Here is a 27,977-nt window from a genome sequence, read left to right as displayed (position 1 = left end):
AACAGCTGTATTCTAACTCACCATTCCGCCCTCGCTTAAGATCACGGAAGTATCACGCTTGCCTCTTACACAACTTTTTTTCCTTAGTCCGTATACTTTCTGCTGTCACTAGCATAACAGAAAAGACGAATGGCTTTTGTTTTAAACTGAGGGCACTTTTACAAAAGTCATCTTTCCATTTATTTTTCTTTCAGAAAAAAGAATTTGGGTTTTGAGCTTTTTAAAAAAAAAAAAAGACAAACACTTTCCTTGACTTTGAGAAATAATTTAAGTCAAAGAATCTGCTCTATGCTAACCAAGGTAAGTGTCCTGGATTTTTTTTTTTTTTAATGGGGAAATGATCCAGAAACTGCTTTCACAAAAGATGAATGTTTTTCTTGGAGTGTGTTCCTTAAGAATGAATGTGATTATCTTCTTTTGGGGTCTCTTGACTAGGGCTAAAGCAAGAGAATTAAGGAGAGAGTCAGGAAGCAAAGGGAAGTTGTAAGGAAACAAAGTTATGTTGTGGACAGAACCATCCAAAAGGAAAGTGTCAGTGAGATAAACAGAATCATGAGACTTTCAGTGACTCCAGTGACCTCTGATTTCATCTTATGAATGCGATGGAAATGCCAGCCATTGGGAAACAAATACCCCATAGATGGTGTGGGGAAAAAATACTGTAACAAAGCAAGAGCATGGTAGGATGATGATAAGAAACATAAAATGATCAAATTTCAAATTCAAAGAAATCATAATTGATTACATGATTTGCAAATCACCCAAGTCTCTCCATGTCTCATAAAGGATTCCTACATTTGCTGGTCAGTCAGGTATAGGGTGGGGTTTTCCCGTTGTACAAAGGTCTAGTTCAATAGGTCAGGGCTCCTTTCTGCCAAGGGACTAAATATAAGCAACCTATGGCTGGCACGGTGGCTCACGCCTGTAATCCCAGTACTTTGGAAAGCCGAGGAGGGCAGACCACTTGAGATCAGGAGTTTGAGACCAGCCTGACCAACATGGTGAAACCCCGTCTCTACTAAAAATACAAAAATTAGCCAGGCGTGGTGCCGCCTGCCTGTAGTCTCAGCTACTCAGGAGGCTGAGGCAGGAGAATCACTTGAACCCAGGAGGTGGAGGTTGCAGTGAGCCGAAATTGTGCCACTGCATTCCAGCCTGGAAGACAGAGTGAGACTCCAACTCAAATAAATAAATAAATAAATAAATAAATATAAGCACCTTTGAGCAACCAAGTACCTTATGAAGTCCACTTTATAGTTTGCAGAGTTTGCACACACGTTCTCCCAATCCTTCAAGCCTGCAGTATTCTCGCCTACCTTTGAATTCATATCTTTTTTTTTTTTTTTGCACCAATTACTTGGTTTTCAGACATAAGAACAGTCCTTTCAAGCTTGAAGGAAACAAAGAGAAAGCCACTTGAACCCTCTGTTTTACAAATGTGGAAGCACTGGCTCAGAGAAATTGAGAATTGTGTCCAGGGTTACAGGCTGCTTAGAGGCAGAAGCAGAACTAGAACTCAGATCTCTCAATTTCCAGTTCACTCACTACCTTCCTCTACTGACTCAAGGCAAAATTTTAAAAGGTTGCTCCCATTCAGAAATTTATAGTCTGTAAATACGGATTAATTTTAAAAGGTGCTAATTCCCAATTTGTTTCTACTGCCTGTAGAGTCTCTAAGTCAGTCCTTAAAGTGCTTTTGCCCAGCACCTTTTTAACCCCACAGCCCACTCTGTGTCACTAACTAGGTCTCTAGACAGGGATAATAAACAGGCCAGGAGAGTGCAAGCATTCATGCCCAGAGCATGCTGCTACCATAGGACTTAGCACAAGGTAGCGTCAGCCTCTCCATATACAACATCTTAAGAGCAGTCACGGTCTTTTTTAAATTCTAAGACTTTACTACTATTTCTTAGTTGCAGGGTCTTCATTATCTTCAGGGCCCCACACCTAGCTTAGGACCTGCACTTAGAGGTACCCAGGGCATATTTGTTGAATGAATTAATTTGCTTCCAGTCTATTCACATCAGTATATTTTTCACTTTGGCAATTCAGTTAGCAGTCATTTCTTTTTACGTTATTATTGCAGAGATAGAGCACAGCAAAGACCTGCCAGCCCCGGGCCTCTACCTAGTGGCCTGGAAATTCAAGTATTCTTATTGGTGGAGGCCATTTGTTTCTGATTAGAAGCTGTCTAAACCTCCTACTTCTCAACTCAAAGGAAAACACAGGTATGTCTGCCTACTCCTTTCCAAACTTGTTGATACATTTTATCTGTATGAACTGTCTTTTCCAAGGAGAAGAGAAGGAAGACAGGAGACAAGTAGGGAGGTAGAGAATGAACACTGAGTAAATATTTTGTGCAAGGCACTTTTTTGTGTAAGTAATATCAAGTTTTTTAAAATGCAAACAATCCTTCAACATAGATATTTTTATTATTTTACAAATAATATATCTAAGGTTGCTTCAGTCGGTTGCTCAGGGTCATATGGCTAGTTGGTAGCAGAGAAAGTTCAAACCCAACTCTGCTGCCTCCAAAATCCATTTTCATTGCATTCCATATAGCTCTCTCAACTAAATAGGGGCTCCCAAATAAAAAGTCTAAGAGGAAAAATGATGCATTTTGTAATACATAATGAAGCCAGGTATGGCAATCTCAGCCTTACAAAGGCAAGGCAGCAAATACATTCAGAAATTGGCAGCCCTAGGAAATCCTTCTGATCCTCACTGCAAGTTCATGAATCTGCCTTAGGGTCAGGTAAGTCTAAGGGTTCCTGGAGGACTCAGGAGTCTTTCTTTACTCCCTCCAGTCAGTAAATTATCTTACATTTTGTGCCTGGGGCTTCTGATCTGATTAAGAGACAAGCTACAGAGCCATAGAGAAAAACTCCAAGCCCATCCCAAAGGTGCAGCAGCAAACCTGAGCAAAGATGAAGGAAGAGGCTTAGTGACGGGAACCACAGGATATCTCAGGCTCTCAGACCAACAGCATGTTCACATCTTGGTTTCAGATCCTGAAATCCACACTCAGTGCAAACTCTGCCTCTTAATAGCAGTGTAGTCTTAAGTTGTTTCAAATGATTATGCTAATTTCCCATTTACTGGTCCTAATAGCTCAAAAAATATATGCTCTCTTGTTTCCCCAAGGCAAATACCACTGTGATAAGTGACATGAGACTACAAAAATCACACAGGGGTTACACAGCTAGATCTTTCCTCAAAAAATGCTGTATCTTCCAAGGCAAAGTGAAATGAGTTATATATATTTCATAAAACAATGGAATACTTTGAGGTCTCAACTATCGTTTATGTGTCTTCTGAGTTGGCCAAGTGGGTTGCAGGGAAAAGCAGCACTTGCAACTAAGTCTACATGACATATTAAGGGCCTCAGTGTGACATAAACTTGATTTACTAGAATTAATTCAGCCCATTTGATTGAGGCAAAAGCAATATGAAATGTGCAGAAATGATAAAATCCAGAAAAACTGGTAAAAACTGGTCCTATATCCCCATGTGTGTGTATGTGTATACTTCCTCCAGTTCCCGCTGACAAGCATGAGCATCCCCATTTCTAGCTGACATCGTCGTGGGCTCCAGAATATCCCTTATGACGTTCCTTGGGGACTTTATTTTCTATTATGGTCAGTCTTGCCTCTGCAAGCTAAGAACCTCCCCTCAACCCATGTAATATGCTTGTTTTATGGCAAGGCATGACCGTGACCAGCTATTCTTTAGGACTCTAAATGCTTTGAATCAAAACCAACATTTCTACTGACTGAAATTCCTAGGATTCAGAGGCAAAGTGATAGCAAAGAGCCCCTTTAATACTGACAAATTCTAGCATCCCAACGGGGTCAAGGTACTGTCTACACTCTCTAATAGTAATACCACAGATTGAGTACTCCTTATCCAAAATACTTGGGACCAGGCTGGGCATGGTGGCTTACGTCTGTAATCCAAGCATTTTGGGAGGCTGAGGCCAGCAGATCACCTGAGGTCAGGAGTTCGAGACCAGCCTGGCCAACATGGTGAAACCCCATGTCTACTAAAAAATACAAAAATTAGCTGGGCGTGGTGACAGGCACCTGTAATCCCAGCTACTTGGGAGGCTGAGGCATAAGAATCACTTGAACCTAGGAAGTGGAGGTTGCAGTGAGCTGAGATTGTGCCACTGCACTCCAGCCTGGGTGACAGAGCAAGACTGTCTCAAAATAATAATAATAATAATAATAATAGTTGGGATGAGAAATGTTTCACTAGGATGAACATGGTGGCTCACTCCTGTAATACTAGCACTTTGGGAGGCCAAGGCAGGAGGATCACCTGAGCCCAGGAGTTCAAGAACAGCCTGGGCAATATGGTGAGACCCCATTTCTATTTAAAAAAATTAAAATAAATAAAAAATAAATGTTTCACATTTCAAGTCTTTTCAGATTTTGGAATATTTTCATTATACTTACTGGTTGAACATCCCAAATCTAAAATCTGAAATACTCTAGTGAGCATTTCTTTTGAATTTCATGTCAGTATTCAAAAAGTTTTGGATTTTGGAGTATTTCAAATTTTGGATTTGGGGGTTTGGGCTGTTCAACCGGTAATAGCTAAATTTAGTTGAGCACTTACTATGTAGCAGGCACACTTCTAAAACCATTCCAACATTTATCAGTCATTTAATCTTCATAACAACCCTTTAAAGTCATTATTATTATTACTATTAAAACGGAAGAGTTCCCTGAGCCCTCGCAGAACTTGCTACGGGGGTGTGGCTTGTTTGCATGTTCAGACCCCTTATGGGAAGGGAAGCATGCAGACAGGCAGGTGCAGGAGCCAGGGCTAGTGCTTTTGGGCTCTGGCCCCACAGTAGGATCTAGAGGTGTCATAAAATTAATGCTCTTTTAGCAGTTGCTATTTACAGACAGCTAAGTATTACTAGTTCAGTGGAGATTCAGGCGACAGTCTTTTACACCTGCCCTTTTGGTACCCAGGTCCTTGTCCAAAGTCCAGGAAGAATCAGGTCACATGGACTTGAAGGATGGTGAATGTGGGTATTTTATTGAGTGGTGGAGGTGGATCTCAGTGGGCTTGCTGGGGAGCTGGAAAGGGGATGGAGTGGGAAGATGATCTTCCCCTGGAGTTTGGCCATCCTGGGCCGATCTTTCCAACCATCCCCAGCTGAACTCCTCTTGATATTCAAACACTCCTTCTCTTCTCTCCTTCTCTGCCACACTGCTCTGCTCTGCCACTGGAGCTTGGGGTTTATATGGGCATGGGATAGGGCATGGTGGGCCAGAGTGGTCTTGGAAAAGGCAACATTGGGGTGCAAAAACAGGAATGCCTGTTCTCATTTAGGGCTGTAGGTTTCCAGGCTTGAGGGTGGGGCCTTTGCCAGGGAACTGCTCTCTCCTACTCAGTATTTCCTTGCCTCCTGTTGGTATCACTATTATTACCATTCACATTTTACAGGTGAGAAAACTGAGTCCTAGACAGGATAGTTAGCCCAAGATCACACAGTTAATAAGTAGTGAAGCCAAGACTTAAACCAAAACAATCTGATTTCAGAGCCTGGATTTTTAAGCAGCATGTGATTCTACCCCCACTCAAAGATGAAAAAAAGGCATATATAGCACTATAAAAGTTGAGTCTTTTGACAAGGGCTCCCTTCCAAACTTATTAAATAAAGAAGTTCTGCTTGACTTTCCTCTAACAGAGCATACCATGGCCAAGAAAGTTGCAGTGATTGGAGCTGGTGTGAGTGGCCTCTCCTCCATCAAATGCTGTGTGGATGAGGACCTGGAGCCCACCTGCTTTGAGAGAAGTGATGACATTGGGGGATTATGGAAGTTTACTGTACGTGGTTCATCTCTATCAGTCATGATCTGGCCATTTGCTTTGTCTCTGCTCAGACATGGTGGCTTTAGCCTGCCTTGGTGATCAAGTAAGGGAGTGGCTTACTGCAACAGCACAAACAAGTGCATAATGCAGTGTTAAACATTAGGCAGGATGCAGTCTGATTGGTGAGGAATCTTGAGAATGCGCAGACTCGGGTCAGGGACAGTTGGAAGAGAGAGGAAAAAAGAGTTAACTCTGATAAATAAGCATAGTATTGGACATTTATGATGATTTCTGGACCGTGGACATTCTAAGACAAAGCAGCAGAGTGTAACATCAGGCAAACTGAATAGCATTGGTGAACATAAAACAGATTACACTCTAGGGAGAATGGAAGTTGGCAACAGGGAGTGGAACCACAACCCCCAGACATTGTTCAGGTCTTTAGGAACAGAACTGGCAAGAGTGAGGCATGGCCCCAGATCTTGGAAGGCCTTGTGGGAGGGGGAGGGTTCCCTGTCACATTTTCAGAATACAAAGAACTCAGGCACTAACCAATCCTTCTTTGAAGTGGAATATTTAGCCTCGGAGGCTACACTCAGGTCCAGGCCACCTGTTAGGTGACTTGAGCATCAGACAGTGGGGATGGAAGTGGTTAAATACCACCTGCCTCTGGTCAGGATTGGTGCTGGTTATTGGAAGTAGCAGGGTATCCAGTAGGGACTGAGGGATCTGCCCCAGTGGTGAAGTATAAGGAGGTATCAGAAGGTTTATGCCTGTAATCCCAGCACTTTGGGAGGCTGAGGTGGGAGGATCACTTGAGGCCAGGAGCTCAAGACCAGCATGGGCGGCATAGTGAGACCCTATCTCTACAAAAAATAAAATGAAAAACAAAAAAAATAATAATAATAAGATGGAAGCTAGGCAGGCCCAAGTACTAAATGCTATAGGGGAAAAGAAGAGTGGCATTCGTTCAACAGGCATGAGAGAGAAGCCTTCATAGAAGACATGTTGTTTGCTATTAATAGATCTCTGATGGATGATGAATAAAACAGAATAAGCAACTACATATAAGCAGGAGTAACCATAACCCTAGGATTATAGTATACTAGGAGAAAAAAAAAATTGGTATATTGTTAACCTCATCAAGCCACCAAATGTTAATGTGGAAGGAAAATATTGGGTCTGGTTTATGTAGCTTCTGCTATTTGACCCCACAGTTGGTTTGGTTTACTTCTTCTATTCTAAAGTAATACAGATTAAGTTTAGAAAACAATCTTGAGGTAAACAAATAGGGGAAAAAAAGAAAAATATAAAGTAAGTAACAATACTCACAAATTAGTACTATTAACATTTCAATGTAATTTCTCTCAGTCATATATATACAGTTGTCTCTTGGTGTCCGTGGGGGTTTAGGTATCCCTTTGGTTTTGCTGTGGATACCAAAATTCACAAATGCTCAAGTTCCTAATAGAAAATGGCATAATATTTGCATGTAGCCTACACACATCCTCCTGAATATTTTAAATGTTCTCTAGATTACTTATAATGCCTAATACAATATAAATGCTATATAAATAGCTGTTACACTGTAATGTTTAGGGAATAATCACGAGGAAAGAAATATGTACACGTTCAATACATATGGAAGAATCCTTTATTCTTCCCAAATATTTTCCATCCTTGGTTGATTGAATCCATGGATCTAGAACCTACAGATACAGAGGGCCAGCTGTACTATTTTTTTTTCAAAAATGTTATCATAATATTAATTTTCACTCATTCAACAAGTACTTATCATGTCTTTCTGCCAGGACACAATGATAAACAAGGTAGACAGGGACTCTGCCCTCCTTGTAGTCCGGTGGGAAACAGAAACAGTAAATAGGGAATTACAACACAGTGTCATCAAGTTCGTGGTAGAAGTACAGGATGCAGCAGGGCCACATCAGCTACCTTATGCAGCGCTGTTGGGTCATGGATGACTTCTTAGAGAAAGTGACAGCTAAGAAAGAGGCTTAAGGGAGAAACAGAGATTAGCTTCAGCCACAAGAAGTTCATTGGTGTCTTTAATATAGACCTGTTTGTTTTGTTGTTTTGTTTTTGAGTGATGGAGATTGAATCAAGATAAGTTGAGGACTTCATGAAAAAACAGAGGCTACAGTAAATGATTCTTCTATGAAGATTGAGATAGGATGGAGAGAGACAGGGCTGAAGGGGACATAGGTTGAGAGGATGTTTTGTTTTGTTTTTAAAATTAGAGTATTTTGTGCTGATGAGAAGGAGCCAATAAAGGAAGGTAGATTGGGAATATACGGAGACAATAATGAGAAAAATTAGTAAGGTATTCCCTGAGGAAAGGCAAAAAGGAACATGTCCAGGGCATGAGTGGAGGGAGTAGCCATGCCAATGAAAGAAGGAAAAGATAAACAAGACAGATAATAAGCCCTGCATTTATGGAATTGTTTAAGGACAATGTTAGTCTTGGAGAGCCCTATTTAATTTGGTTAGCTTCTTTGTGGTTTGAAAAATATATTGATTTTAATTATACAATCCCACCAATGATTTCTGATAATTCTAGCTTAGAGACCTAATGCTGGGTTTCCTGAAACTCTTTAAAATTACAAATAGTGGCTGGGTGCAGTGGCTCATGCCTGTAATCCAGGCACTTTAAGAGGCCAAGGCGGGTGGATCACTTGACGCCAGGAGTTAGACACCAGCCTGGCCAACATGGTGAAATCCCATCTCTACTAAAAATAAAAAAATTAGCCAGGCATGGTGGCACACACATGTAATCAAAACTATTTGGGAGGCTGAGGCATGAGAATCGCTTGAACCCGGGAGGCAGAGTTTGCAGTGAGTCAAAATTGCACCACTGCACTCTAGCCTGGGTGATAGAGTGAGACTCCATCTAAATCAATCAATCAATCAATCAATAAAAGTAAATAAAATTACAAATGGAACATTAATTGCTATAACCCACCCTCAGTGAGGCTAGCATGAGCCACCATGATCTCTGTTCTCTTCCTCCTATCTCCATTATCCCAACAAGCTAACTATGCCTTCACCACAGGAATCTTCCAAAGATGGGATGACCAGGGTCTACAAGTCATTAGTGACAAATGTCTGTAAGGAAATGTCATGTTACAGTGACTTCCCTTTCCACGAAGATTATCCTAATTTCATGAACCATGAAAAATTTTGGGACTATCTCCAAGAATTTGCTGAGCACTTTGACCTCCTGAAATACATTCAGTTTAAGGTAAGATACTTTGGGTTATGGAAGATGAATAGATGGGGGCTGGCCTATTCAGCAATCTAATGAAAATTGGATGTTTAAAGTAAACTTTTTATTGATTTTATCTCCAAATAAATAGGAAGATAATAAGGACTCCTCACTTCTGCTGCTGCTCAAGTTTTACTCGAATAAATCGTTAAAATACTGAATTGGGGACGGGTGCAGTGGCTCACACCTGTAATCGCAATACTTTGGAAGGCCGAGGCAGGCAGATCACTTGAGGTCAGGAGTTTGAGACCAGTATGGCCAACATGGTGAAATTCCACCTCTACTAAAAATACAAAAATTAGCTGGGTGTGGTGGTGCACACCTGTGATTCCAGCTTCTCAGGAGGCTGAAGCATGAGAATTGCTTGAACCTGGGAGGCAGAGGTTGCAGTGAGCCAAGATCATGCCACTGCACTCTAGCCTGGGCCACAGAGTGAGACTCCATCTCAAAAATAAAATAAAATACTGAATTTGCTGATTCCTCCTCTAAATGCCAAACTCTCATTCAGGATGAAATTTTGACTGTCTTTAAGAGAGAAAAAAAGAATTTTGTCCATGAAGCCCATTGGGGAAAAAAAATCTAGATGTCTGAACCACAGAAATTACAATAAGGCAAAACTAATTCTCCTAAATTTCCCAAAACATTAGGCATTGTAACTCATCTCTTTCTCACCAGGAATAAAACGTGATTGTTTCTTCCTTCCACTGAAAGATTCAAATGTCTTGAGTTAAAGTCTATATTGCCACCTTTGTGAGTTTGCATAAGTTACTTAACTTCTCTAGGAAGATGATAAATCAATATTAATAGACCTCCTGTCATGGGACTTGGCCTACTAAAAGTAACAGACATGGTTACCACACCAGTCATTGCATGAGGTCCAAGGGTGTTAGTGAGAAGTGAGTGTTTGTCTTTCACTTTTAGACCACTGTGTGCAGCATAACGAAGCGTCCAGACTTCTCCGAAACTGGTCAGTGGGATGTTGTCACAGAGACAGAGGGCAAGCAAAATAGAGCTGTCTTTGATGCTGTTATGGTTTGCACTGGACATTTCCTGAATCCCCATTTACCTTTGGAAGCCTTTCCTGGTGAGTCATTTCTACCTGAGACCATGCCTATGCTTCTGGGTTCTTCTAGAAGTAAACTTATTGATTTGCAGTTGGAAATACCACCCCATGATTATAGATAGCTTTATATTCACTCTCAAAAATAATATGTGCAAAATTACTTTAAAAGGTGTATAACGCACTATGTAGGTGTCAGGTCTTATTTATTAATATAAATGTTATTATTATAGCTTAAGCTTTCTAATGTGTGTCTAATTCAAATTCAGTGATCACATAAGGCTCAAAACAATCAGATCTGTCATGAAAAAGAACAGGCTTTGATTTTAGGGATTAAATTACAGGTAATTTGAATCAGGACTTGCCTGTAATAGAACTTACAGGAAGTGAGAGTATATGATTTTTTTTTAAAGAAACAAACCAAAAATTAAACATGTAAAGCAATATATTCAACCTTCTCTAGAGTTGGAGGTTCTTGGACAAATAAAACTTTAAAAGGGAAAAAAAAGCAATATAGTCACCCTTCAAAACAGTCAACATAATAATCATACAATTCTTTGGCTGGGCATAGCGGTTCATACCTGTAATCCCAGTACTTTGGGAGGCCGAGGCAGGAGATCACTTGAGGCCAGGAGTAGGAGACCAGCCTGGGCATCATGCTGAAACCCTGTCTTTACTAAAAATACAAAAATTATCTGGGCACGATGACTCATGCCTGTAATCCCAGCTACTCAGCAGGCTGAGGCACAAGAATTGCTTGAACCTGGGGGGGTGGCGGTTGCAGTGAGCAAAGATCACGTCACTGAACTTCAGCCTGGGCCACAGAGTGAGACTCTGTCTCAAAAATAAATGAACAAATAAATAAATAATCATACAACTTTTAAACCAGGGCTATCCATAGAAAGGAGTTTTAGAAACTTCCATTTGGAAATGCTTTTCACTGTGACAACATATTCTTTTTAATATACTCATGACTGTCAAATTGCCATCATTTTGAGGTCAAAACTGATTATTTGAAAAGCCAAAAGCTATTCAAATTCAGTTGAGGGAAATAAAATTAATCAATTGAGGATTACTAAAATGTAATAAAGCTACTCTTTTGTTACATATTAGTGGCCCTAAAGGCAATTGAATCGGTGAGTTTTTGAAGTATCTTCAAGGAATTAAAAGAACTTTTAAGGAAGGAAAACCTTGAAGAATAAAACATGCAAACGTTGGCAAAATGAATGAAAATACATCTTATAAATGTAATCACAAATTGACAAAATATCCTATTCAAAAAGGAATGAAGTGAAAATTCAATACATAATTTTGCAAGGAAACAATATTATAAATGGTGGTTGGCTTCAGGCTTGCTGTTGATCGGGGGGCTAAACACACAACTGTACAGTACTAAAGGAATATAAAAACACCTCTTATGACATTTTCTATAGGAAAATGTGCTGTAAGTGCCAAACTATTGACATGGATGCTTTCGGAATTTATTCTCTTCAAGTTTGGGATTGTTTACCCTTTATTCCACACTAAATTCAGTTCCACATAGACTATCTTTTTTTTTTTTTTTTTTTTTTTTTTTTTGAGACAGGGTCTCACTCTGTTGCCTGAGCTGGAGTGCAGTGGTGCCATCTAGGCTCACTGCAGCCTCAACCTCCTGGGCTGAAGCAATCTTCCTGCCTCAGCCTCCAGAATAGTTGGGACTACACGTGTGTGTCACCACACCTGGCTGATTTTTGTATTTTTTGCAGAGACGGTGTCTTGCCATGTTGCCCAGTCTGGTTTCAAACTCCTGGGCTCAAGGGATCCACCTGCTTTGGCCTTCCAAATACTGAGATTACAGAACTATAACTTTTTAAGATTCCGTTTCTGCTTTTAACTAACCACCACAATATCTTTCACGAATAGCTGTAGGACCCCTGTTGAAATGAATGTTTTACTTGGGAACATGGACTCTTCTCTGCATAGAAAGTACCAGGATTATTTCTACACTATTGAAAAAAATCCATAGAAATCACAAGCTTTGTCTATAACATGTCGCCACAACTGTTTGAAAGTTGACATTGCACACATGCATACCCTTTTTAAAAATCTATATTGTCAACCTAATGGAAGAAGCTGAGGCACAAAATGTGATTTCAAAGAATTTACTTGAGTCAAAATACAATTTTAAAGAGTTACCTTGAGGATAGCTGCTTGGAAAACATTTCCAAGTTGCTTTGGGAAGTGCTCTGTTCAGCCTTTGTTACAAGCAGGTTTCTGAAGGGAATAGGGAACAAGGAGTGCACAGATACAAAGTTGTTTGACAGGAATTCTCATTAATTTATAGAAATAGCATTGATTAGTCATTGGCTGTACATTGTTTAACTATAGGCTATGAGTTATGACATCCAGCATATAGCATTGTCAGGGTAATTTATGGCTACTTAATGTCAGTAAGTCTAGAGCCCAAATAGCAAGTGTCTTCAAGAGGCGATTATTTAACTTATCATGGGGAGTGACATGTGACTGCTGTTAGATTTCAATGCCTCTCTGGGCGTGATAACTTAAAGGGGACTTGCATTCCTCAGATAAAGTTTCTTTTCTTTCCAATATAAATTGACTTCTGCTGTTTTCCTGAATTAGTAGTTTTAATTTATCAAATATATTTCTTTTTTACTTTTTGGCACTGCATTGACATAATCATTGACTCAGAACTATCTACACATTCTCTATTTTTTCTTCTTCAATATGTAATTACGGAGAATCTGTCATTTGCAAGTCATTGTGTGAGGCAATATGAAAGATATAAAATCCATGAGCAAAGTTGAGCCCTCCAGTAAATTCCCTCCAGGAAAACCTCATAAGTGGCTGAAAGTCCCACTCTCTAATGCGTTTGATGCATATTCTGTTCCCACTTCTTGGAAACTTCTTCGTGCTCCCCTTTTCCAATTTCTAATCATCCTTTAACAAATTCTTAATTTAAGAAAATCCCCTTCAAATGCCTTCACTGGCTCAGTCCAGGCTGGACGTCCCATTGGACCCATCTTAATGCCTTCTCTTCTGGGAGGGAGTATAGTATCATGCCTGACAGCTGAGCTCCAGAGTCAGACATCTTGAGTTCCCATACAGGCTCTGCTACTTACTGTATGGTTCTGGGCAAGTTGCTTAACCTCCCTGTTTTGTTTGTTTGTTTGGTTGGTTTTTGTTTTTTTGCACTGCAATCTCAGCAGTGCAAAACAAAAACAAACAGGGAGGTTAAGCCATTTGCCCAGGGATTTTTTTTTTGTCTCAATCTCAGCTTTGACAAAATTGAATAATACTATGGTCCACTCTATGGGGGTGCTGTGAGGTTTAAATTCGTTAATACAGACCAGGTGTGGTGGCTCATGCCTATAATCCCAGCACTTTGGGAGGCCGAGGCAGGCAGATCTTTTAAACTCAAGAGTTCGAGAACAGCCTGGGCAATATGGTGAAACCCTGTCTCTACTAAAAATACAAAAAATTAGCCAGGCATGGTGGCATGTACATGTAGTCCCAGCTACTCGGGCGGCTGAGGCGGGAGGATCACTTGAGCCTGGGAGGCAGTTACAGTGAGCTCTGATGGTGCCACTGCACTCCAGCCTGGGTAACAGAGCTAAATTCTTTCTCAGTAAATAAGTAAATTTGTTAATATGTATAAAGTTCTTAGAAGCCTGGGACTAGCATAGCAAGGGCTAAATAATTGTTAGCTATTTTCTGTTTACTTACTTACATCCCCATTAGAGGACAAAGTCTTTATTTATTTATTTATTTATTTATTTATTTATTTTGAGACAGAGTTTTGCTCTTGTTCCCCAGGCTGGAGTTCGATGGCATGATCTCAGCTTGCTGCGACCTCCACCTCCCAGGTTCAAGCAATTCTCCTGTCTCAGCCTCCTGAGTAGCTGGGATTACAGGTGCCCACCACCACACCCAGATAATTTTTTTGTATTTTTAATAGAGATGAGGTTTCGCCATGTTGGCCAGGCTGGTCTCGAACTCCTGACCTCAGGCAATCCACCCACCTTGGCTTCCTAAAGTGCTGGAATTACAGGCGTGAGCCACCGCACCCAGCCTAGAGGACAAATTCTTTGAGGATATGGGTCGGGCGCGGTGGCTCACACCTATAATCCCAGCACTTTGGGAGGCTGACGCGGGCAGATCACTTGAGGCCAGGAGTTTGAGACCAGCCTGGACAACATGCGAAACACTGTCTCTACTAAAAATACAAAAATTATCCGGGCATGGTGGCACGCACCTGTAATCCCAGCTACTCAGGAGGCTGAGGCAGGAGAATTACTTGAACGTGGGAGGTGGAGATTGCAGTGAGCCAAGATCACGCCATTGCACTCCAGCCTGGGTGACAGAGCAAGACCCTGTCTCAAAAAAAAAAAAAAAAAGTTCTTTGAGGGTGGGAACTGCCTTTTGTCCTCACATTCCTTAGACCTTAGACCTAGCATAGTACCTTGGGTGGTGTTGAAAGTGTTGAAAGAACAGGCTATATAAGATACGACTATTAGCCAACTTTTTCCTTTAGTATCCCTGCAGACTTGATCTGTGGGGCTTGTCCTTCCGTTGCCCCTGGATGAAATCTCAGGCAGTTTTCTGCTTATTCTCAGATAATGAAATGTCCTCTGATCATTATAAGTCACCCAAAAACAAAAAAAAAATCTCATTTTCATAACTAAAATGTCCTGTTCAGGCAATAGTCAAAATGTGCAACTGTATGTAATGTAAAAGCTTCTCCCTCCACCATCTGGCACCTGCTATGAGCTGACAGCAGTGTCAAGAAGAGACAGTGTGCTTGACTTCCTTCTTCCTCTGCCATCCTCTCCCTCCGAACCCTAAACCTACCAGCTGCAGTTTCTGACCTTTGCAGAATTGGAGTTGGGGAAAGGTCAAGAAGAGGGAAGAGAGAAGAAAAGTTCTTTCTGGACTGGCCCCAATCCTGGGTGTTTAAAATTGGCTTTGTGAGGTGGTGTCCCAGGTTCTGATTCAGAGAGACGCTTTGTTACTGGGGATGTCTCAACTGTAGCTTCTGTTACAGATTATATGCTCTCAGGCTGGCTACCTACAACTCTCTAACCCCCAGTTCTCCCCAGGTCATCGCCACACAGACTATCTGTTCAAATTGCCACCTTGGGCAAAGTTCCCTTACGCTGGTGTCAGACTGGCTCTCTTCCACAGGGCCTTCTGGTCCACATGAAATATAGATCTTGTATTGTCAACAGTGGGAGAAATGCTGCCAGTGCAGCCACCATCCCTCGAAGGCAGTCCCAGTCACAGCCTTACAAGCACCAGTTGCTGTGCTCTGTAGACCCCAAACATGAAGGTCTCGCTCAGAGTGGTCTCCTTGAAGCCCCTCACACCTGGCTCCATGTCAACATGACAGAAAAAAATGCCACAATTCCTGTCAATTTCCAACTCCTAGCCACTTCAACCTCAACCATTTTAGACTGTCAAAGTGAGTGTGAGGCTAAGTCAGAATCACAAAACTGGCCTCACACACACAGTTTCTGCAAATTCAGCATAGTTGGTTTAGCACCTCACTTGGACTGCGGGAACTATTGTTTAGTGTCCAGCTTTGGGGGCCTCAGTAGGCAAAGAATCCTGTTAAAACATTTTGTTATACAATCTACTTCTTGCCCAGGATGTTCAGCGTAGTGTATAAGATGTTTCTTATTATTTGTGAGTTTGATTTCCTGAAGCAACTGCTTTAAAAAAGAACACTGATATGCACTATAAGATCTCTTATGTTTTTAACAAGGCAGGTTGTAGCTATTCAATAAATGTTACCAAGTGAATGAATGAATCAATGACTGAATAGGAGGAAAATAATATATTCTAGAAGAGAATTTAATCTTTGTATATTGACACTTCAAAGGAACTTGAAGCCTTGGAGTGAGAGGCAGTCTAGTCCTCAAAACTGCTGGGCTTCTCTTTCAGATTCTTTGTCAATGCTTCATCTCATCTGTGATTCTGGCCATCACTGGCCTCATCACAATTGTTTCCTCTGTCACCTCCCACAATTTCCACTGTTGCTGCTGCTACTGTAAACACCCTGTTTCCACTATTCTTACCATTCTTAGTTTATGTGAATCCATGGTTCATGTCTATTCTCATGCTGCTAATAAAGACACACCCAAGACTGGGTAATTCATAAAGGAAAGAAGTTTAATTGACTCCCAGTTCCACATGGCTCAGGAGGCCTCACAATCTTGGCAGAAGCGAAGGAAGAGCAAAGTCACGTCTTACAGGGTGGCAGGCAAGAGAGAGAGCATGCCCAGGGGAACTCCCATTCCTAAAACCATCATATCTCGTGAGACTTATTCACTATCAGGAGAACAGCATGGGAAAGACCTGCCCCCATGATTCAGTTACCTCCCACTGGGTCCCTCCCATGACACGTGAGAATTAGAGGAGCTACAATTCAAGATTTGGGTGGGGACACAGCCAAACCACATCAGCCTTTTATGTCTGCCAAGGAGATAATCACCAAAAATGAATCAAAAGAAGAAATATTTGTAGTCTTCCTTACATATGTAAATATCATTATAGCTGTGCTTCTATGGACAGAGTATTAGGAGCTTCATGAAAGATCAATCAGAAACAAGAGTAAATAACATAAGAATAAAACACAAATAAGCATACTGCATAATAACACATCAATAATAAAGCATAAAGTACAAGTAACATGAACTTAAATCACTAGAATAATTACTTCATTTACGAAAGAACTTACCACAGAATCTCCCCTGTGGAGAATTTTAATTGAATCAAAATTTAATATGTAAACATATTATATATACAAATCACATTCTGATAGAATATATCTATTGGGCAAAGTAACATGCATCAACAACCTACTGTTTTTATTTGTTTGTTCAAGATCTTTATTCAGTATCCAAAAGAAGATGTCAAGTAGGTATTTAGATACAAGTGTAATGGTCCTGGGAGAAGCCACAGTTGGATATAATACTTAATGTAGATGAACTAGAAACAATCTACTTTTTGCCCAGGATATTCAGCATAGTATATAAGTTGTCTCATTATTTGTGAGTTTGATTTCCTGAAGCAACTGCTTTAAAAGGGCACACTCATATGGAATTCAGGATTTCCTATGTTTTTAACAAGGCAGTTTGTACTAAATCCACATCTGGGCTCACAGCATCCCAGGGAGAGAGAGGTTATATGCTTTTTCTACTTCCTGCCACAAGCAGCATAAGCAAAGGACTGCCATAGTTGTGGGACTTCCCTTTTTCCACAGACCCTATCCCTGCGTAGTGAGAAATTATAACTTTAGACATTTCAGACTTTCTGATCCTTCACTCCTCTCAGGAATTCATAAGTTTAAAGGTCAGATCCTGCATAGTCAAGAGTACAAGATCCCAGAAGGCTTTCAGGGCAAGCGCGTCTTGGTGATTGGTCTTGGGAACACTGGAGGAGACATTGCTGTGGAACTCAGTCGAACGGCAGCTCAGGTACATCATCTCTGAATTAATGACCCTAATATCCCATCATCAGTTATGATGGCTGGAAAGAGATATTCAAAACTATGAAGTATATTGGCCAATTGCTAAATTATGCAGGCACAGAGTAAGTGGGGAAAAAAAAAAAAACATTGAAAATCTTTAAAGCCACTCACGGTTCTTTCTGAACTATTTAAAAAGCCATGCTTTACAGAACTGAACTATCTCCAAGAAGGGTCTAGGAAAATTGTGTGGATGCCAGACCTCTAAGCATTTTTCAGGAGTGCTCCTTCAGAAACAAGACCATATAGGCAAATTGCTTCACCCAGGTCAATTATCTTTTTTTTACACCCTCCCTTTGTCATTCTGGTAAAATCCCTATGTAAGAATAGAAAGGTCATTTTCTTGAATGTTTCTAAGTTCTCTACTAAAAGTGATATCTGTACCTTGTTTTGAGATGAAAGCAACTCTTGCACAACAAGTATACATAATGGTTTTAGAAAGTCTAAGCCCAGATTCACAAATTAGAAATCTATTGCACTTTAGCATAAATTAAAGGAAAATGATTAGATCTGGAAAGAATATATTTTTATTTAAAAATAAGGTAAAATTGCTTTTCCATACCTTCACTTTAAGTTCTATTTTGCTTACATGTAAAAAATTGCCAGATCAATTCCATGTATCTACAAATATTATACTTCTATATTTATAATTCTATAAACATAGTAAAATATTTAAGAGACATACAGATCTAGTAAAGTGATTTTGAGAACAATGACAGCAATAGGAACAGATAATCGTATGTAGACCTATGTACAAATTCACCAATCCTCTGTTGTTAAACGACCAGACTGGAATAAGATCATTTGAAACACACTGATGAAAAATACTACAAAATGATGAACATTTATTTATCCTTCTTGCCTTACTTTACTTTTTAGGTACTTCTCAGTACTAGAACTGGTACCTGGGTTCTTGGGCGCTCTTCAGATTGGGGCTATCCTTATAATATGATGGTTACAAGAAGATGCTGTAGTTTTATTGCACAAGTTCTGCCTTCACGTTTTCTCAACTGGATTCAAGAAAGGAAGTTGAATAAGAGATTTAATCATGAGGATTATGGATTAAGTATTACCAAAGGGTACTTACATTTTTTATTTAGTAGAAAAAATATTAAATCAATATTTCTCATTACATTTTATTCAGAATTCAAAATGTTCAATAATTGTAATATTGCCTTTGTTTATTCTACTCTAAATCCATTTCCCTAAAACACTGTTCATCAGGTACCACAGCAGTTTTTAAAATATATGTATTCTCTTTCTGGTAGCAAAAGTAGTGATTCATGAGGCTGGAAGAAAATAAGACGAAAACTTCCATTTCCTGCTGTTACAAATATCACATATTTTTGTTGTTGTTGTTGTTGTTGTTGTTGTTGGGGTTTTTTTGTGTTGTTGATGTTGTTTTTGTTCTTGTTGAGACAGGGTTTTACTCCCGTCACCCAGGCTGGAGTTCAATGGTCCGATTTCTATTCACTGCAATCTCTGCCTCCTGGGCTCAAGCTATTCTTCTGCCTTACCCTCCCAAGTAGCTAGGACTACGGGCACAGGCCATCTCGCCCAGCTAATTTTTGTATTTTGAGTAGAGACAGTGTTTTACCATGTTGGCCAGGCTGGTTTTGAACTCCTGGTCTCAAGTGACCTACCTGCCTCGGCCTCCCAAAGTGCTGGGATTATAGGAATGAGCCACTCCACTCAGCCAAAATGATATATTTTAATATACATCTGTATAGAGTTGCACATTGGCAAGTAAAAGAAAGTCTTTGAAAAGCATGTAAGGTCACTAAATATGATTTTTATTATACACTTGACCCAAATATTTTTCTTTGGTAAGATATCTTTTTTTGTTTTTTGTTTTGTTTCTTTTTTTGTCTGTGTTTTTATCCTTGAGATGTCTTTCAACTTATGAGGAAAACTACTGGCAAAGGATGATTTGATATGTAAATTTTACAAAGAAAATATGTTTGATGTGATTAGGTAGAATGATGGTCACACTGAAAATATGTATCAGTATAAATTTTTTTTAATGGAGTCTCACTCTGTTGCCCAAGCTGGAGTGCAGTGGTGTGATCTTGGCTCACTGCCACCTCTGCCCTCCCCGGGCTCAAGTGATTCTCCTGCCTCAGCCTCCCAGATAGCTGGGACTACAGGTGCAGGCCACCATGCCCAGCTAATTTTTTGTATTAAATTTTTATTTAAAGAGTTCCTTGCTAATTTCCTGTCTGCCTAATGTCATTCCCTAGAGGCCTAAGTAATTTGAGACCCAAAATTGATCATCAAATGGATTGTTGTACCCTCTATGCTGACACTCTGAGAAAAGCATTGCTCCAGAAATTAGTTCTAAGAGATAGAGAGTTTTAAACCCCAAGCAAGAAAGAGTAGGTTTAGTCATTTTCCATATACTTTCTACTGAGAACAGAAACACAAAACCATGTTATAAACATACTAAGTCAAGTAGATGACTTTGAATTAGACATTGGTTAATTCTCTTCCTTAGCTTGGCAGGTAATTTCCCTGAATTGGCTAAATAAATCATTTGCTGAAGTTTCTCACAAAAATAACTACAGTGAATAATTTTCTCCTGTGTGTCAAAGGAAAAAAGCAAAATTCATTGTGAATGATGAGCTGCCAAACTGTATCCTCTGTGGGGCAATCACTATGAAAACCAGCGTGATTGAATTTACAGAAACCTCTGCTGTCTTTGAAGATGGGACAGTGGAAGAAAACATTGATGTTGTGATCTTCACTACAGGATATACATTTTCTTTTCCATTTTTTGAAGAACCTCTTAAAAGCCTCTGTACAAAGAAGATATTTCTATACAAGCAAGTCTTTCCCTTAAACCTAGAGAGAGCGACATTAGCCATCATCGGCCTTATCGGCCTTAAAGGATCCATCTTATCAGGCACAGAGCTCCAAGCACGATGGGTCACAAGAGTATTCAAAGGTACCATGACTCTACTGAAAGCCCTCTCTTTGGATCTTAAAATTGGTGCCCTGCCATTTAGCTAAAATCAAACAGATGTGAACTAAAGTAACAAAATATTTTTTACATTAGTGTACAATTAATTGTATATGTTTGTAATATGAGGGTGTGCTGTGTCACTTAATGTGACTGAATAGGAAAAGAGATTTTGGCTCTGTGGATGAGATAAATTTGGACAACAGAATATAATCAAATTTGTCAGGTTAGCTGAAATTATTGAAGGCTTCATGATCCTATTCTAGCCTAGTCTAATCTATTTACTCCTAAATCTTTTCATTTAGTACTAGAAGTATAATTTTATATTGCTTCCAAAGAAAGATATTGGAATAATATACACTATGAATGAAGTTGAGATTAGAGACCCATAAAAAATATTTTAGACACTGGAAACTACTTTCTGTCAATTATGCAATAAAAGCATAGATGCTGGAGTCAGAGCTGCCGAGGTCCAATCCCAACTTCAAAATTCTTTAGCTTTGCAAGAACCCCTCTAAATCTCAGCCCCTTCATCTGTAAAATGGGGATAATAAATCCTGTATGACAAGAATTTTGTAAAAAGGATAATGTCTGCAAAGCAATTAGCACAGTACTTGACATATAACTAATGCTTATTAAGTGACAGGGTTTCTCTGACCATTGCTATTGCTATCATACCTCTCTAAAGCAGGGAAAATTTTAGATTAGCAAGCATTTTAGTTTTAAAGAACTGCAGTTTTCTGTTTTTAAATATAAACAGCCATAGCAATTGGGCCCATCAGCTATGCTGTAGAAGAATTCTGTTCTTAATGAATAAAAACAATCACCAATAACTTATAAATAGCATACAACATGGTATTAAGTAGTGTTGACTTCTATCAAACTGTAGAAATATAATAAGTATCAATCACACTTAAAACCATACATTCTCCTAAGTTGGCACATACAAAAAAATGTTATTTGAATGGGGGGAAAGAAGGCAGTTAGAAAATCTCATTTTATTTACATTACAGAAAAGAATTCTACAACCCTGCAGTAAATTACCACAAATTTCTGTTTTTTAAGGTCAGTTAAAGAGCTTTCACAGCATTATCCAATTACATTAAAACCACAGAAGACTTAATTAACTACCTGGTTTTAAAAAGTATTTTATGGTGAGCTCCAAAATGGTTATTAGAATGATAAAGCTGACAAAACAAAACTCGTTTAGCTCACACCATAGGAGTAATGGCATGCTTCTCCCCAGAACTTCCAAAAAGCAATCTAGGAACAACCAATTAAATCTTGCTAGTTTTTTAGAGGATAAGGTGACCCTAGTGGAAAGCAGTCCACAGAGCTTAGTTGGACCTATCTCGTGTGGAAAGTAAACACACACCCTGGGCCAGCACTTGGTACCTGACAAGGGCAGGACTGGCCAGAATGGGATGGCAAACAGGGCAGACTAACAAGGGTCACAAGTGGCCTGAGGTGGATAGGGACAGTGAAGGGGCAGGGGGTGGGGACAGAGTTTATATTATAAGAGGGAGTATGGACGTTCTAGGAACCCAGAAGACAAACTGGGATTTTAGTCTCTGGGGAAGCTGGACAACTGCAGAGAATTATCAGCGTGCAAGCTGTTAAGGGAGAATGAGGTTTAGAATTCAGAAAAACAAGAAGAGCAGAGTCCAAGTGCTAAGACTGTCTAGATGGGAGATTGGGAATGAGCAGGTCCTCACAACAAAAGCAGACAGAGCCTGGGTGAGACTGACTGTGAAACTGCCAGGCCCCTTCCACACATGAGGCTCCCTGTGTAACAAAAATAAAAATGTCCTAAGACAGGGTTATAAAGTGGGTTTTTTTTAGAGACCAGTCCTCACTCCATTGCCCAGGCTGGAGTGCAGTGGCATGATCATGGCTCACTGCAGCCTCCATCTCCTGGGCTCAAGGGATTCTCCCACCTCAGCCTCCTGAGTAGCTGGAACTATAAGCCCATGCCACCACACCTGGCTAAATTTTTATTTTTTGTAGAAAGAATATCTTGCTATGTTGCCAGGCTGGTCTTGAACTCTTGGACTTAAGCTGTCCTCCTACCTTGCCCTCCCAACATGCTGGGATTATAGGCATGAGCCACTATGACCAGCCTAAAATGGGGTCATTTTAAGTGTTTACATCTAACCAACTAATAGCTTTAACACAAACATGCACACACACACACACACACACACACGTACAATGTGGAGGGTATACATACAATATAATATAAATTATATTATTTATACAGCAAAAGCAGATGAAGAGAGACAGGGCAGGCCAACTGGCACAGGTGCAGGTGTCTGGTGAGTGTGGCGCAGGCTGACAGCTGGGCCATAGAGGCATCTCTCCTCACAATTCTGGCAGTAGAGTACCCTGGTTAAGCGAGCTGGGCAGGGAATTTTACCTCCAGAAAATTATTTTCTGTGCTGCAATTCCATTCTGAGCTTTGACTATCATGTGCTCTGAAGTTAGAGCAGTGGGAGGCTAGAAATGAGTGGGCGGAGAATTTAAATAAAGGAAAAGCCACATGCATGTGACTTTAGTGTTGTTTGTGATTTTTCCCACAGGACTCTGTAAGATACCTCCATCCCAAAAATTGATGATGGAGGCTACTGAAAAGGAACAGCTCATTAAAAGGTATGAAATGTAGCTTGCTCTAGGGAAAACTTACAGTATATTCTGCTACAAAAAAAGGATTCAGAGTATAAAAGCCATTCCTAGAGAAGCAGTATGGCAGGTTGGAAATAACTCCGCATTAGGAATCAGAAGGATACGTTTTTAGTCCTAACTCTGCCACCAATCAGACGTGGCCTTAGACAAGTCATCTGGGGACACCAGGTCTTTTCAGTGGAACACACAGCCTGGCCCCCTACCAGTGGCAATCCTGTCTTCACTTAGTCCAGGAAATCTATTCTGACTTCACTCTCTTCCTACCTCTCAGGCTGCTCTTTCTCTGTATTTGCTGGTATCGCCTCTTCCTCACTCCCAAAATTTAGTGAGCTCCAAACTTAGTCCTCAGGCCTCTTCTCATTCCTATTTACACCCACTCCCAGGTGGCCTCATCCAGGCCTGTGGCTTTAAATATCATCATATACTCAGGGCTCCCAAACTGTGTCTCTGACTCAAATCTTTCTCCAGAACTTCAGACTCCTAATTCCACTCCCTCTAGATAGCTCCACTTTAGATATTTAATAGGCGTCTTAAATTTAATATGTCTAAAAATGAACTCTTGACCCCCTCCGCCCCCCATCTGCCCTGTAAATGGGCTGATCTGAAACTTTTCCCCATCTCAGTTCATAGCTACTCATTCCAGTTGGTCAAAACCAAGTTCAGTCAAAAACCTTGGATTAATCCTTTTCTCTTCTTTTTTTCTCACACCCCATATCAGCAAATATTGTCAGCTCCTACCTACCAAATAAATCCAGAATTCAGACACTTCTCACTGCCCCTACTGCTACCATCCCAGACCAGACCACCAACATCTCTCATCAGGACACTTGCTGCCACCTCTTACCTGGTCTCCCTCCTTCCACTCTGTTCTACAATCTAGGCTTGTCACAGCATCAAGAGTGAGCCACATCACATTGCCCTTCTACTCAAAAACCTCCAGTTGCTTCCTTTTCACTCCCAGGAGGCTCCCTACAGCCTCTGTGGCCCACAGCACACCCAAATATTGATATGCCCTCACTGCCTACTGCTCTCCATCTCATCCATGCTGCTTTAGGCATTCCAGCCTCCTACCTGTTCCTCAAACATACCAAACATAACCCCCTCAGAACCTTTACGCTCACTCTTCTGTCTGCCTGGAATGTTCCACCAGACACCTAAAAGGCTCACTCTGTTCAAATGTCACTTAATAAGAGAGAAGCCTTCTCTGACAACACTATATGTGACAGCAACCCACCCTGACTCACCATTGCCTCTCCCCTTACCCTCCTTTCTATTTCTCAGAGTGCCCATTATTACCACCTGATATATTACATATCTACTTAGTTGGGGTTTTTTAATAATGTATTCATTTCCCCCATTAAAATACAGGCTTTTTGACAGCAAGGACTTTGTTTTGTTCACTATTGGATCTCCAGCACCTACAATGGTGCCTGGAATGTGATAGACACTTAATGTTCATTTATTTATTTATTCACTGAATGAATGAATGATTGACATTGGGACATCATGAAAGTTTACTGACAGAAATAAGTAAACTTCATGAAAAGTAGAACATCGTGGAAGTTTACTGACAGGAATAAGTAAATAAGTAAGTTTACTGACAGAAATAGGTATGAATAATGCCTTCATATTAATATATAATATGCTCATATCTGTGGAAAGTTCAGTCCACGTACACCAAGTATGGCCCTCTCAACTCACAATTCACACCAATAAAAAAATTTAGGTACATATGATGCTTTCTGGTCATGTTCATTCGTTCAACAGCTGTTCTATTTGGACTGATCAGACGTTCTCACATCAAATCCAAGAACTGTAAACATTATTTAAAGTTTCTCTCGAGTTTTTAAGAACCTACAACTATTTATGAAGAAAAAGCAGCCCAAAGATGATCTTTTTGATAGACTCAGTACTGGTATTCTGAATAAGCATCTTCAGGATCTCATGGAGAGCTTGACAGCCAAGGTATTCCATACATACAATGCCTCCATCACGCTACAGCAGCAGCTAGAAGAACTCACAGCCCTGGATGAGAACATCCCAGCGAAGATCCTTTCTTATAACCGTGCCAATCGAGCTGTTGCAATTCTTTGTAACCATCAGAGAGCACCACCAAAAACTTTTGAGAAGTCTATGATGAACTTGCAAACTAAGATTGATGCCAAGAAGGAACAGCTAGCAGATGCCCGGAGAGACCTGAAAAGTGCTAAGGCTGATGCCAAGGTCATGAAGGATGCAAAGACGAAGAAGGTAGTAGAGTCAAAGAAGAAGGCTGTTCAGAGACTGGAGGAACAGTTGATGAAGCTGGAAGTTCAAGCCACAGACCCAGAGGAAAATAAACAGATTGCCTTGGGAACCTCCAAACTCAATTATCTGGACCCTAAGATCACAGTGCCTTGGTGCAAGAAGTGGGGTGTCCCAATTGAGAAGATTTACAACAAAACCCAGCGAGAAAAGTTTGCCTGGGCCATTGACACGGCTGATAAAGACTACGAGTTTTAGCTAGTCTCAAGAGGCAGGGTTCTGTGAAAAGGAACAGTATGGTTTGGGAAAGATGGATAAACTGAGCCTCGCTTGCCCTCGTGCCTGGGTGAGAGAGGCAGCAAGTCTTAACAAACCAACATCTTTGCGAAAAGATAAACCTGGAGATATTATAAGGGACAGCTGAGCCAGTTGTCCTACAGACAACTTATTTAAAAATATTTCAGATATCAAAATTCTAGCTGTATGATTTGTTTTGAATTTTGTTTTTATTTTCAAGAGGGCAAGTGGGTGGGAATTTGTCAGCATTCTACCAGGCAAATTCACTGTTTCACTGAAATGTTTGGATTCTCTTAGCTACTGTATGCAAAGTCCGATTATATTGGTGTGTTTTTACAGTTAGGGTTTTGCAATAACTTCTATATTTTAATAGAAACAAATTCCTAAACTCCCTCCCCTCTCCCCCATTTCAGGAATTTAAAATTAAGTAGAACAAAAAACCCAGTGCGCCTGTTAGAGTTGTCACTGTCTGTTGTCATGGGGATCAATTTTCATTAAACTTGAAGCAGTCGTGGCTTTGGCAGTGTTTTGGTTCAGACACCTGTTCACAGAAAAGCATGATGGGAAAATATTTCCTGACTTGAGTGTTCCTTTTTAAATGTGAATTTTTATTTCTTTTTAATTATTTTAAAATATTTAAACCTTTTTCTTGATCTTAAAGATCATGTAGATTGGGGTTGGGGAGGGATGAAGGGCGAGTGAGTCTGAGGATAATGAAATAATCAGTGACTGAAACCATTTTCCCATCATCCTTTGTTCTGAGCATTCGCTGTACCCTTTAAGATATCCATCTTTTTATTTTTAGCCCTAACCTTTCACTTGAAAGATTTTATTGTATAAAAAGTTCCACAGGTCAATAACTTTAGAGGAAAATGAGTATTTGGTCCAAAAAAATGAAAAATAATTAAGATTTTAGGGCTTTTATTTTTTCTTTTGTAATTGTGTAAAAAATGGGAAAAAAACACAAAAAGCAGAACTTTAATGTGAAGACTTTTTTGCTATAATCATTAGTTTTAGAGGCATTGTTAGTTTAGTGTGTGTGCAGAGTCCATTTCCCACATCTTTCCTCAAGTATCTTCTATTTTTATCATGAATTCCCTTTTAATCAACTGTAGGTTATTTCAAATAAATTCCTACAACTTAACGGAAAAAAAAAAGTTTCTCTTCCATCTCTAGTAAAATTAATTGCCTCCTTTTACCATCTCTAGTAAAATTAATTAGCTTCACAGATACCCTCTGTAGATAAACTCCTTTAATTTCTTTCTTCCTAACATACAAAAACATTCCCAAATATGGTTTGATTTCCCCCAAAAAATGTAACAAAATGGTGGGAGGATGGGTGGGTCTGATAACTTGAGAAATGCAGGGCAGGTGTGATTAATGAAAGGTCCTCCCTCTTTTTTCCTCTCAGGGGAGTGTTTAAAGACACCAGCAAAGACAAATTCGACTACATTGCCTACATGGATGATATCGCTGCCTGCATAGGCACAAAGCCCAGCATCCCACTTCTGTTCCTCAAGGATCCCAGACTAGCTTGGGAAGTTTTCTTTGGACCATGTACTCCTTATCAGTACCGCCTCGTGGGCCCTGGAAAATGGGATGGAGCCAGAAATGCCATCCTGACCCAGTGGGACAGAACACTGAAACCTTTAAAAACTCGAATTGTCCCTGATTCCTCCAAGCCTGCCTCCATGTCACATTATTTAAAAGCCTGGGGGGCACCTGTCCTACTTGCCTCTCTTCTACTTATCTGTAAATCTTCACTTTTCTTGAAATTGGTGAGAGATAAACTACAGGACAGAATGTCCCCTTACCTGGTAAGTCTTTGGCGAGGATGAACCTGATTGTTACAAGGGTTGCACCAAGTCATGCTAATTCTGTCTCCAAGTATCTTGTGCATCCCTCCTCTGCTCTCCATCATAACTGCTATTAGCCAAATTCAGGCCCAGTCATCTCCTATCTGAATTATTGTATTATCTTCTTCTTTTTTTTCAGTACCCTCTTTCTTGCCACCCTTTCCAATGCATCTTCTACCCTGCTACCTCAGTGATTATTCTAAAATAAATATCTATGATATGGTTTAGCTGTGTCCCCACCC

General features: G+C 40.1%; 2 protein-coding genes across 3 annotated transcripts; both read left to right on the top strand.

Annotated features, from left to right (window-relative positions):
• Window positions 1–27,977, top strand: FMO4 (flavin containing dimethylaniline monoxygenase 4). Of its 2 annotated transcripts, XM_003824653.4 has the most exons (10): window positions 1–300; window positions 2,087–2,228; window positions 5,705–5,844; window positions 8,900–9,088; window positions 10,034–10,196; window positions 17,505–17,647; window positions 18,577–18,776; window positions 20,289–20,641; window positions 23,236–23,305; window positions 27,291–27,977. In XM_003824653.4, exons 3-10 carry the CDS (start codon window positions 5,713–5,715, stop codon window positions 27,715–27,717), a joined length of 1,677 nt encoding a protein of 558 aa, XP_003824701.1. In that variant the 5' UTR covers window positions 1–300; window positions 2,087–2,228; window positions 5,705–5,712; the 3' UTR covers window positions 27,718–27,977. The 2 variants fall into 2 exon arrangements, with proteins under 2 accessions (XP_003824701.1, XP_034796320.1); XM_034940429.3 differs by lacking the exon at window positions 5,705–5,844 and having other exon boundaries at window positions 40–300.
• On the top strand, window positions 24,776–27,036 carry LOC130541443 (DNA topoisomerase 1-like). Its single transcript, XM_057302105.2, has one exon. The coding sequence runs from the start codon at window positions 25,205–25,207 to the stop codon at window positions 25,838–25,840; it is 636 nt and encodes a 211-aa protein (XP_057158088.1). The 5' UTR covers window positions 24,776–25,204; the 3' UTR covers window positions 25,841–27,036.

This window comes from Pan paniscus, chromosome 1 (assembly GCF_029289425.2).
Source record: "Pan paniscus chromosome 1, NHGRI_mPanPan1-v2.0_pri, whole genome shotgun sequence".
Classification (NCBI taxonomy): domain Eukaryota; kingdom Metazoa; phylum Chordata; class Mammalia; order Primates; family Hominidae; genus Pan; species Pan paniscus.
This window is presented reverse-complemented; position numbering and strand designations above follow the sequence as displayed.